The 12,799-nt window shown below is 45.0% G+C and overlaps 1 protein-coding gene across 5 annotated transcripts in view; it reads left to right on the top strand.

Moving 5' to 3' along the window:
- The window catches only part of col14a1a (collagen, type XIV, alpha 1a), an 87,675-nt gene that overhangs the window by 66,829 nt on the left and 8,047 nt on the right, over nt 1-12,799 (top strand). For all 5 annotated transcript variants that reach the window (XM_053844222.1, XM_053844221.1, XM_053844225.1 and 2 more), the window contains 4 exons: nt 1,911-1,964; nt 3,838-3,933; nt 5,391-5,444; nt 9,703-9,756. In XM_053844222.1, the coding sequence (XP_053700197.1) occupies nt 1,911-1,964; nt 3,838-3,933; nt 5,391-5,444; nt 9,703-9,756 (258 nt within the window). The remainder of the gene's footprint in view (nt 1-1,910; nt 1,965-3,837; nt 3,934-5,390; nt 5,445-9,702; nt 9,757-12,799) is intronic.

Below are 12,799 nucleotides of genomic sequence, written 5' to 3'. Positions count from 1 at the left end.
GCTGCTCTTGGGCCCTTCAACAGAAGACAGTATAATTTCTTTCGATTCTCATTTTCTCATCCATTTTTAACTGTCGTTTAAGAACCACTAATTGCCCCTTCCCCTTTCCCTCTTCCTGTATGACTTAGCTGATATCACTTTACATGTAGTTCTGCTGTGACTATGCAGTAAAAAGAGCATGGAGGAAACACAGGCTGCTCCACACAAACGGGACGCAGGTTCACTCTATAACCCAAGTTCCCTCCAGCTGGACTCAAGCCCTTGACCTTCTTCCTGTGCGCCTGCAGCACCAGCCACCACGATGTCCTGAAAGACAACTTTCATATTGTGCTAGAATCTATTTCCTTACTCTCATGAGCAGAACTACAACAGAGCAAATAAAATATGCATCTTTATTGTCCTCGTCCTCGACCCATCATCGATTTTATATTCAGCTCTGTAATTTCTATGATTCCTATCTTTTGTTCCTCCAACTTTTCTCTTCCTTTTATTGCACCACGAGCCTTCTCCGCTTTTTTATTATCCCTTTTATGTCATTGTTCTGCTTCCTTCTCCGCCATTAAATTTGCTCCTAAATCAGGTTTTAACTGCCAAACATTGCCGCAGATCAATATATTTTCCAGCGGTATAATAAAATGAACACGACGAGGCAGTGTGAAGCGATAAGAATGAAGTGAGTTGATGATTGTAAACACAGTGAATAAGCTGTATGTGTAATGCATAATAATTAAAAGAAAAATGGAGATGGAGAGAAATCATTATGGGTTTCACTTAGAGCAATCTTTCTCTTCAAAGGCTGTAATTGAAGATTTGGTAAACCTTTGCCACATTTGAAGTCCCGCCTCCAGTGCTGTCGGTGGCGCTTGATTTTCTCGGCCCCCTGTGGAATTTCACTCAGCAATCGAGCTGAGGAAGCTCAGTTCTGCTGCGCCTGGGAAAAGCAAGCATGTTTCATTCAGTGAAATGTATTGGCAGTTATTTTGTGTTTCTCTCTGAACTGTCAAATCAGCTTGCAGACATGCATCTCCTGCTCAAGCATTTGTTTGACCTTGTCTCCCTCTCTGGAATAATGAAAGGAATTGTTATGCTTCTGGGATGTTATTGCTGTTTCATCTAATGGCAAATTAAATAACTTGTGTTTATTATCAGTTCATCACACCGACTGTAGCATGGAAGTGGCAGCACTGTGATGAAATAGGTCGCTTCAAGGTCGCAGGTCTGAATTGAGCTTGAGCCTCTGGTGATCCTCCATTTAACCTATTGATGAGAAGTTAGTGTGTTCTTGCATGGGTGTCTTCAGGGGAGTTTCCACCCACAATCCAAAAACACAGTATATGTTAATCCTTTACTCAGGAGGATCTGGTATGGAGGGGGGTTGTGTGAGCTGAAGGCTTTAATTAGCAGGTGTGCAGGCATCTGTAACAGATCTTTTATTATACATGGTTTATCTTTCATCTTCTAAGTTGAATCTTTGAAACTTCATTTTTTTTGTTCTGGGTAAGAACGTTTATTGGCCATTGTTGAGTTTGCTCAGGCTACTACCCCCTGCGACATCCATCGCCCACCTCACCACGATCTTCCCTGGAGAAACAGATTTACACCAACAGGATGAGGATGTGTCCTCAATCGTCCCATCATTTCCAGATGCCCGAATATCTCCGCTTGAACCTTGTGGTGACAAGGTCAGCAGGAGGTTTACGGCAGCAGTCTTCTACTGTTTCAGAAGGGGGACAGTAAAATCTCCAGCTTGCAGGAGCTCTTTGGCTCCCATCCATTACATTCAGTCTTTTCCCGCTAATAACTCTACGATTTCATCACGCTAGGAATACTGGCTGGGGAGACATCGACCTGCGGAGGAATGTGTTTAAGACATTGATTCTGATAAAGGCTCACTGATGTTTGTGTTTTAGGGCGGCCCGGGCATTAGAGGAGCCAGAGGAGACAGGGGGGAGCCGGGAGTCACGGTGAGTCACTCACACAGTGTTCGTGCAGTCCACACTCCGTCCACACATTACTTGACAGATGTCAGTTTCAAATCGAATCCTTTGGATGAAAATGTGGTTCATGATTATTACGCTATTACACTATATTTCTTGCCATCCAGACAAACTTCTTTGAAAGGTTATATTTATATCAAGATGGATCCAAAGAATAAGAAAAAGGATTAGTGCTGGGTGTGTGTGTGTGTGTGGAGGTGAATTTGTTATGCACTTATAAGGACATCGTCCCTGAAGAGTTATGTCGTGTCTAACATTTGTTATATAAAATGTCTAAAAGAAATCATTCTAAAACCAATTTAGAAACATTCTGAAAAGATGAAAAGAAACCTGAGCAAAATTGCAGCTCTGTGCCAAATAACCAATATCTCCGTTTCATGCTATCATTTCTAGCTGGGCTGCCGTCACGATTGTTTCCCACAACTATATAAACAGTAATCCTTTCATCTCCTAAACAACGGAGAAGGGAGCGATATAATCTTGCAGCTGTGACCTTGAAAATAAACATGCCTCCCAAGCCAGTTGCTTTTATGCAACATGTAGTCTTCCTTTAATCCTCTCTTCTCTTAACTCTGGCTTCACTCAATTTTTAACGGACACCTTCTTTCCTCCCTCTAAATCCTGGTGTTACATATTCATGATCCTCACCACCTGCAAACTGTAACGAGCCAACTAACTGTCTTCGGCTGCCAGCGAAGCGTCTCGTACTTAGCTCTTGGAAATCCACAAATGAAAACACACAGAAGTGGTGAAGATAAATCTGAAAGAAGCAGGTCTTCCTGCCTCTTGTGTTGCCCAAGCTGCTGCAGGTTCACAGTTATTGCTAAGTCTCTGCTGTGTGTGAGGGAACCAGTTCTCGTCCCCCTGTCCTGGAGACAAACTGGTAACTGGAAACCAGTCTCTACTCCAAGGAACGGGTAATCCTCTGCTGTCTGTCATTTGCAGCAGAATACCACACAGTGATGGATGGTTGATCCACTGATGCGAGGAGGTCGTCTGGACCCTCTCTAAAAGGAAGCTTCACCACAGAGATCCTGATCGGTTGCACTGCCTCACTGATCCGTCACATGAACAGAATTCCTCTCACTACATTGTTGAACCTTAACAACAGCCAGCGCAGAGATTATTTTGGCTTCTGTCTCCGCTGAGACTGCACACTCTGAATGCTGGGATTCTGTTGTGTTGTGAAGAAATGGCCCGAATGCTGCAGCTCATTTGCATGGATCAAACTGTTTAAAGATGCATCTGCAAATCTATTTGAATCGGTTTCCTGCAGTGGACTTGATTATAGCACGGACTGAAGCCGGCCCAGGAGTGTTCATGATTTAGTCCGGCCATCTCTCCCTCTGTAATCACATGCTGCCGATTCATTGATAAGAATGGTTAACTGAGACAAAATAACAGCCTCTTTCAGTTTTAGATTCACTTCAAGCTCCATGTCTTTGTTATTCACCCGTGGATTTTAGAATAACAAACAAAAAAGGCAAAGATGGGCTGAGAGAAAGGAGCCAACATTTTGCGATGACAAACTACTTGGATGACTCGACTGACTGTTATAAAGTCATTTAATTGGTTGTATAGGAATTGGAATGCTGTCAGTTGATGAAGATGAAGCAACGCAGGACATGACGGCTATATATTCACAGCATGTTTTGTGTGTGAAACTCACAGTCCATTGCTCTGCTCATGAGAAGCTTGTCCCAGTTAAACAGGGCGAGAAGTAGGGGGCAATCTCAAGTGACACATTTATTCCCCAGTAATCACATTCTTTCTCAAATCCTTCTGTGAATGTCAGCTCTCTCTGACCTGTGAAGTCAATGTTCTGTTTGATGTTTCACAGGGCCCTCAAGGAGCCGTGGGTGAGATTGGCCCCTCTGGACCACCGGGGCCACCTGGTCCTCAGGGCCCAAGTGGACTCTCCATTCAAGGGCCGCCGGTAGGTCTCACCAGCGTGTTACTCTGAAGTCCTCTCCAGGTATTATATGTGGAAGTAGAAATCCAGCAGATGATAACTCTTGACAGAACGTTGATGCATTATTCTGAGATTGATATTTGTCCTGACTGGTCCAGCTAAAGCATCTGCCCCATGTTGGTCTCTAATATGACAGTAGTGGATCTGTGGAGGAGTTTGCGTCACATTCTAGACTACACCAATCTGGAAACAAGAATAGACACATGAAGAAGAAGTTTATTCTTATCGTCCTGAATTGTTTACTTATGTATTAGTTATCGACTAAGTTTGTTCTCTAATGTCATTTGGAGTCTCGAGGTGAAAAGATCATTGGATACAGCAACAATAGCATGTTGAATAGAAATAAGGTGAATACAGTTTATGTTCATAGAAAGGAGAGGAGAAGGTGAGTAAATTAAGCATGTGTACCAAATGCTAGGACGCTTGTAAAGGTGTATGTAGGTCCACAAATGTAAAAAATACAGAGCGTATTTCATTTCTTTTATGATTCTGTAACTTGTGATTTTCCCCTCATGTCAACTCAAAGAAACCTCTTGAATGTTTTATTTAACAATAAATGAATGAAATATTATTACTTTTAATAGGAGGAAAATAAGTCCAGTGTTTATGTAGACTGTGGGAAGGACATAATAATAGAGATTATAGTGCTGATACTAAAAGCTTAGTTTTGCTTTTTTGCTTTTTTTTTTTTGCTTTTTGTTTTTTGAGGATAGAAACAAAGTGTTTTTTTTTACTTGCATTTTTCTTTCTTCAAATATTAGTTTTAATGTTAAGTCTGCAATCCTAACGAATGCAGTTCTGTTTTTGTTCCACTCTGGAACTAGAGTAAAAGAGACGTGAAAGTGTATGAATTGAAAGAACACACTTCCACAAAAGAAATGAAACATGGATCAAATGCTCATGTGGCGTCGTGCCGTGTGAGGAGACGGCGTGAATCATTCGGTTCCTGGTTGATTGCAGCTCCATGGCTGAGGGGAGCACTTCAATCAGGTGGCCTCTTTAGTGTCTGTCGGGTTCCAGTACAGTTTTTGCAGCACAAAAACACCAATTGGCAGGTGAAGTGTAACAGCAAGTACACAGAGCTAATGTGAAGCTGGTACAAGAATCATGCTCCGCTCAAATGTGAAGCCAAAATGTACATTGAAGTAAAGACTGTGTGCTAGATTCCTGTCCAATCGCCTGCTGTCAGATCAGAAAATTTGGCCCTGATGTGGAAGTCTGTCGTCGGGCCCTGCCAATGTAAACGGGCCAGCATAGCAGGAGGACCTGAGGATCGCGTCCAAAGCACACTGAGGCTGTTCCGCGGACATGTGGTGCCCTGCCGCCCCAAGATATCTTATTCTGGCTCCTCTTGTCACTTAGTTGCAAGTGTGACTGCCGCTATCTGTTTCTGCTGTTTAATGCAATTGTTTGCATTACAGGGTCCGGCGGGAGAGAAGGGCGACAGTGGAGATATCGGGCCAGCCGGGCCGATGGTAAGACATTGTTCCAATAATACCGAGGGAGTCTGTGTTCGAGGACAAAGCTGCCGCAGAAGCAAATGCTCGATCCACTTTGATTTGTCCTCCGCTTTGGTCACAACGAAACAAAGCAGAATTGAGTTAAAGCCGTTTGCTGTGTGACTGGATTTGTAAATAGTTTTTCAATGCGTGTGTGCAAGCTCTGTCGGCATGCTTCACGCGCGTGAGTTGGTGTGCTGAATATCAATGAGGCCCACATACGTTCTATATTTTGCTGGCCGCAGATATGATGTGCGGTTACAGAGAGTCAAAGCAGATGCAGGTATTTTGGTTTTATACGACCAGCAGGTAGATTCTATGTTTGCACAGCAACTGAAAATGATTTTCTCTCATGATGTTTCATTTGGAATATAAGCTTAGAGAGGATAGCGTCTGCTTTTTCTTTTCACTCTCAGATCTGCGTCAGAGTTGAAGAGGTTCATAATCACGCTGACCCACTTGAGCGTCAAGGACTCCGGCGCTCTGAGGGCAAAGAAATGATCGCAGTTTCGGTGAAGAACTGCTATTGATTTACTAGAAACAGCAAGTGAGCAGCGAATGATGTGCTGAGTGATAAAGTCATTGTATTTGGGAATGTGCTGACGAGGCGTGTTGACAAGATGGAAAGAAAACTTAAAGAAGTGATGACTGCAGAAAATACAAGTGAGACAGCCGACGTGAGCACTGAGTGAGGAGGCGGGGTTTCACTGGTTGATGGTGCTGAAGCGGCCATGATGATGATTTGGTGTGTGAGGGCTGTTCCCTGCTGACTTGCTCCTGCCAGCGGCAACTGTTCTTGTCCCGATGTGTGTTTGCCATCAGTGAGCCAGTAGAAGGTTACAAGAATGGACCAGCCTGTGATGGAGGCACCAGCTGTGTCCACTGCACTGAGGTAGTCTCTGCTTTCATCCTCCTCCTTTACCTGTCGTGTGCACACCTCTCCTCCTCATGTCATATCTCCTCCATCAACCCTCACTGGTTGTCTCCTTCTTCTTGGTCCTGACATTGTGTCAGACATTTCATGTCTCTCCTCGCTACCATCTCAATCCGACCTTCCTAGGAAGAGCCAATTAGAGAATCTAATTAGCTCCGACCTTCTATGGCTGTGCATCGAAGCTACGTTGAAGGACAACCTGTTCTTTGCAGAGATGTCAATACACAAGCTGTGTTGACTGTTATACAGTGATCTGCATCTTAAAATATGAGAAGGGATGCATCTCATTTTCGCCCATGAATACTAGGTGCAAGTATATGATTTCAAATATTCATATTTCATGCTCTGGTGGGCCTTATGAAACACCTGGTCCTCGGGTGAGACACGTGACCTCTGGGGACCCATCAGGGTGAAGCTCACAGCGGCCTTATCTCACCTTCCATGTCATTCAGAGCCCCAAACTTCCGATCTCAGACAGGATTCAGCAACAGTTCTTATCATAGATATAATACCCCCTTCTATTTCAGAGTCATCTCTCTTCCAATCTGCACTTTTCTGCGTTTGCCATATTTGCAGCCGCTCAGTTCTCGTTCAGTCAAATCTCCTGTGAGCAGCTTCTGAACCAGAAATGAAGCACAGAGGCCACATTTGTAGTCTCCTCGCTGAGAGGAATCCTTTCCTGGAAACTCCCCTGTGAGGTTTGAAGTGAGCGAGAACACTTACTGTATTTATCTCCGTCTCCGCTCCTCTTATCTATTTCTGTGTCATCCGAGGAGGCGAGCAAATTGAATAAGACAGTGGATTCTGTAATGAGTGTGAGAGCAGATGGGTGAGGAGATCACACACGCACACAGCTGCTGACCTATGTGACTTTTGGCAGAAAGACTTCAATGGAGTATTGACAGTCATAATGGTAGTCGTGGAAGTTTGTTCAAGAGGTGAAACGTTTCTTAACCACCACAAGTTTCAGCTTCACACTCCAACTCCATGATTTAGTTTCCACACCACAGAGCCTACGTTGTTCCACTTGCTGAGCCCATCTTCTGATCGCTGATTAGGTCAAAGTGGACCATCGATCTTTCTTCACTGGATGATGATGGGATTGTCTCTGTCCAGTGAGTGCCCCATAATAATCTCCCAGCACTGTTCTGCTCTGCACGCTTGACTGGACCGCTTTACTGAGCCCAGCTACAGAATCGAAAATATGTCGAGAAGCCTCTGACTCTTTGTGAGATTTCAAGGCTTTTATTTCTTTTTCTCCTGACGGAAAGGGAAAACAGGAGAGGATGTGTTTGTCCTGAGAAAGCCGGCGTGAATTTGAGAGATGGTGCATTCATGATCATGTTGTTATCGTGCTGAATGGAGTCTTGGTTCTGAGATTCTTGTGAGCTCAGATTGGGCTGTAAAAGTGTTCCTGCGGTGTCCTGCGGTGTTGGGAGCAGACCTCAGAAATAACCTAACCTGGGAACTCCTGGAGATATTTGCATCATTACCTGAGCTTCGCCATGGACTCTTGCTCAGAGATGGGTGTGATGTCACAGACAGACTGGTGACTCTCAGTTCAGCTTCACTGGCTTTGTCCTCACTGGGCTCTGAGCTCTCCAAATCTGCCAGTCATGTCCATAGAAGCCTTCATCAGGGTTCTGCATCTTCACTGCTATGCTTCTTTCTGCATCTGTCTCCAGTAATTGACTGGATTATTCAATAACTTGACGGTGACCTTGATGAGAATGATGGTGCTACTGTGCTGCGTTCCAAAAATGCTGTTCCACTGCAGTTGCTCAACATCACAAAGTTATGGGCTGGATTTCCATTCGGGACCTTTTGGACTTTCTGAGTACTTCTGTAGGCTCCCACGTGCAAACGTGATCCAGAAGGTTAATTGAAAACTTAATAGTCCTCCTGCCCTCGTGCCTCGTGCTGGACTCTATGTCCACAGCTTGTTCCCAGCCCCTGTGGAACGGTACAAAGTGAAATATAAATATTTAGAAGCAATGAATCCTTTCTTGTGCTCCTTGAATCACACTGAGGTTTGTGGCATTTCATTCTCATCTGCACCTCTTGGTTGTGGTGTTGCTGTTACTGCACTCCACCTGCTGCAGCGCCCCCTCCCTGCTGCTTTCATCCTGTTAATGAAAGCTGGTGGCGCTGCCCGCCACTGCACTGTGTAGCAGAGTAATAATGTGTTTTGTCAGGGAGAAGAATATGAATGGGCTTGTGTTTGTCAGATGTGTGTGTAGTGTGTGTGTGTGTGAGAGAGAGAGTCTCAGCAGTGCGGCACTGTTGAAATATATAGAAGACTGCAGAGAATGTCACAACACTAAAACATCAATTACTTCTTACACAATTTTTCTTGCTGTGTTTGTGGTTTTATCCTTTTTCACCAGGGTGGTTGATAACTTCCACCTGCAGCACGCCCTTGTTTCAATAAAGACCAAAAAGGGGATCTTAAATTCCGCTTGAGCAAACGGAGCACGCTTTAGTGTAAGTTTAGATTTCAGAATTGTTGTGTGTCTATGTGTGCTCTGTGATGGAAATGGGGTGGAGCCCATCTCACCCGAGACACAGTCAAGTCAACACCACTGAAATCAGCCCTACATAGTTGTCTCATTTTCAACCAACTGGTGAAGCTTTATTTCAATATTCAGGTCTCAGTTTTTTGTGTCTGAATGGATGGGCGGGGACCCCTTGTGCCTCCATCATTGGTTGATCATTTCTGACCCATGTCATATAAAAGTGGCTTTGTCAGTTTGCCACTCTAGCAGATTCATGTTGTAAAGCTGGACGCACGCTCATAAATCACCAGAGGTCTGTCCTCTGCAACCTCCTTCTGTCATTTGAAGAAGTTATAATGGTGTTAACTGTCCGGTTTTACGAGCTCTCTCTGATACCCAAGTGCTGCAGTAAATCTCCGCAACACTTAATCCATGACTGTATTTTGAACGGGTGGATGAGATGACCCACCGAGGGGTGGAAGATGGGACTCGCTGCAGCAAGGCTTGGTCCTCCCTCCTCTGTCATGAGCGGCACATGCTTGTGATCATGAGGAGTTTATGTGTCTGAAGAGAGTTTTATTCCTACAATGGCAGGTTCTGCCTCAGCCGTGTGGATAATTCAAGAATTATGCTTCATGAAAGTTTGACTTGAGGCAGGGGCCTTTCATGGCTGATCTATTTTCCAGAACAATACTGCTCTCACCTAAAGCAAAGAGCAAGAAGCTCTTCTGACAGGAGTGTGCGGCGTCGTGCACTCCACTGTGTTGAGCTAAATGTCATGTGATGAATCGGATCTTTCTTCCAGGGTGTTCCAGGAAGCCCGGGGTCCCCCGGTCGAGACGGCCCCCCAGGAGCCAGGGTAAGAATCCACTTTGTTGTATCATTGTTACCTTTGATTGGTTGCATGTCCTCTCTGAAGGTCCTTAGAATTGTATGGTATACGGTTAAGCCACAAATGGCCCCGAACCAGACTTTAGTCTCTTGAATTTTGAATGTTGTATTTTGTCGTATGTTGTGCCAATAATTTTGAGAATGTGGGCTTTGCTTTGAAAATTTATTTACCACGGGGAGTAACGCCCCTCAACTTGTGAGCTGCTCTGCAACCCTGTCTTCCACGGGCTCTCACGCCTCTCACGCCTCTCACTTGTCATCTTCCTCTTCTTCCTCTGGAACGTTCCTGGTGTTTCCAGAGTTAGTCCAAACCTAATTACAATTTGATGAGCACTTAATTAAGTAGCATTTGCAGATGCTACACCTGCATTTTCGGCAAAACCAGCACGTTTGCCTGTGTAATCACAGAGGGTAATCGTGTGAACGACCAATCTCATCATCACCTTTCATCTGTGATCAACAACCCCCGCGCTGGAAACCTGCTGTCTGTTATTTATTCATCAGGAAACTTCAGCGAGGCTCGTTGTTTTAGTGTGTCAGTGCAGCAGGGTGAACCCAGCGAGACCATTGCCGTTCCGTCTCCCAACACCACAGGAGACTTTTCACTTCCCAGCTCTTACTGCCGGAGCCCGAGTCACGGTGTGGGATCTGCTCTGCCTGGGTCCCATTTTAATGCTGCAGGGGTCATCAACCCAACAGAACTTCCTGCTCTCACCAGTGGTGGCGGTGCCGTGATACTTGCCTCATTAGCATTCGCTGCTGCTTCCTGAGAACAATGTGGAGCAGAGACAGAAGGCCTTTGTGTCTCGCTGTAAAACTTCGCCATATTGCACTTGTCCACTGGGCAGGCTCACAGAGAACATTTTATGACATGTGTACATGCCAGCAAGCTTTGGCTCCTGCTGCAAAACCAAGTCTGGCACAGGGGGTCCAGCAGCCGGCCAGATCCGTATCACAAGTTTATTCACTGCCGCAGAATACACCAGAACGTTGGGAGAGCAAGAAAGGGCTGACATTAGGAAGAACGCTAGTCTGCCAGCTTCTTCATGGTTCATCTGTGACCACTGTGGATCATCTCTGTGGCTGGAGAGTTGTGAATTCAAGCTCAGGTTTGGCTGCTAGTCCAAACACAAGCTCACCTGACACCCAAACGCCTTCCATTCTTCTCCTCGCCTTTACAGCTTCATTGCATTGGTGTGGGATTGTTTCACTGAGCAAGCAGACGTGCTCCTCCCTCTCTAGGGACCTTAGACCAGCCCGGCCTCTGAAGTGGCTTCCATCACAGCGTGATGAGAAATTTGGTTTTACAACTAGACAGGTGTTTCACACTCAAAGATCCAGACTCAAAATCATCTTCATTCATCTCAAAGTTAGAAATAAACACAGCGCATTTCGATACATTTCTGTGAAGTGATTCCAGAGGAATTTGTACCTTAGATTCATTGTTTTTGAGTCTGAACAAAACGCCCCTAAAAAATATACAAACTCATGTTTACTCCTTCTTGCTTGTGAGCTACTTTGTCTTTTAATTTAGTTTTTCCCTCTGAAACATCATTTGTATTTTTTGAATTTGGTCATATTAAATCATGAATACAAATTGATTGAACTTCAGTATCTGTGACCCACGTCTTCATCTGTCAGGGTGGTGCTTCACTTAGCTTTGGTGCTGATTCAAAACATTCAAGGGTATTGAAGGGCCGACGTGTTCTATTCTTCCCAGATACCTGACATTCGTGTCTTTCTTAGCAATGTATTTAATGCTACCCGTTTTAAATGTAGACTCTTAAATCCAACTCTGAAGAACAGTCAGGCTCACGTCTGACCTCCAATCTATACTAACAATCGAGTGCACGCCGAGCCTGAAACATCGTCTCATTACAATCATTTATTATTCAACATCATCAATATGCACCGTCCATTGGCAAGGCTGGTGACCTTGTCTTCAAACTCAAACAGTATGAATATTAAATGTATATTTGTCCACGAGGAGAGATTTTCAATATATCGTCCCACGCTGATCAGGTTTTCATGTTTACTGCCTTACACACGCGGAAGCAGGCACGGAAATATTGAAGGTGAAACCAGGCGTTGGAGACAAACAGCTTAGTTAAGCTGTTCGTTTGCTTGTTTCTCACTTGGATCTGTCGTCTGTGAGAGACTCGGAGGGGAGTCGCCTTACACAAATGGAGCGTTTCGGACACCTTTGGAGTCACCTCAGGAGGATCCGGACAGAGGCAGAACATGTGATGGGCAGGAGCAGATGACTCGTGCTGACCTCCGTAGCGTGACTTCATTGATTCGATCAAGGTGTCTTTGATTGTTTATAGATGTCCACTCAGTCTGACTTTCATTGTCCTCTCCTCAACCCCCGGGACTCGGGTCAGATCCAGAAACTGCTCCACTTCCAAAATGTAACCACTCAGATGCATTTTCATGAGCCGGGCTCCCGGGAGCAGCTGGTGGGCCGATCTCTCCCAGGAAATTAAAACAGGAAAAAAGTTTCAGCAACTGTTTCGATGACGCTGTGTTGTGATGCCGTGTGTGAGCACTGGGGCTTGGGAGGCATCAACAGCGCAGGGGAGCAGCAGAGTGGCATGTAGTCACCAGCAGTCCTCTGGCTTCACAGGAAGTAGAAGAGCACAGTCTGACGTCAGCCAGTTGGTAGAATCAGCCGACCTGTTCCGAGTGTGGACCCGCTGGAATCTCAAGCTGAACTGAAGTCTCACTGAAATAAACATGAATGTTTAGACCCCTGGTTAGATCCAAACCTGCAAAGCTCTAACATCACCCGACACTTTCTGCTGCCGCATCTGGATTATTGTCAAACTCACTTCACGGTTTAGAACCCCTTATTTCCTCGCTCTTCTATTCCATCCTCCAGCAATGTGAAATATCCTGTTGTGGATTTATTGATCGGTATTCATGACCTCACCTTCCTGCAGACTGAAATTACAGCCAAATAATGAGCGTCCATGTTGAAAGAGCATCAGACTCGACCACAGAGTCCAGCT

Source organism: Synchiropus splendidus, chromosome 15 (genome assembly GCF_027744825.2).
Source record: "Synchiropus splendidus isolate RoL2022-P1 chromosome 15, RoL_Sspl_1.0, whole genome shotgun sequence".
Lineage (NCBI taxonomy): Eukaryota > Metazoa > Chordata > Actinopteri > Syngnathiformes > Callionymidae > Synchiropus > Synchiropus splendidus.
This window is presented reverse-complemented; position numbering and strand designations above follow the sequence as displayed.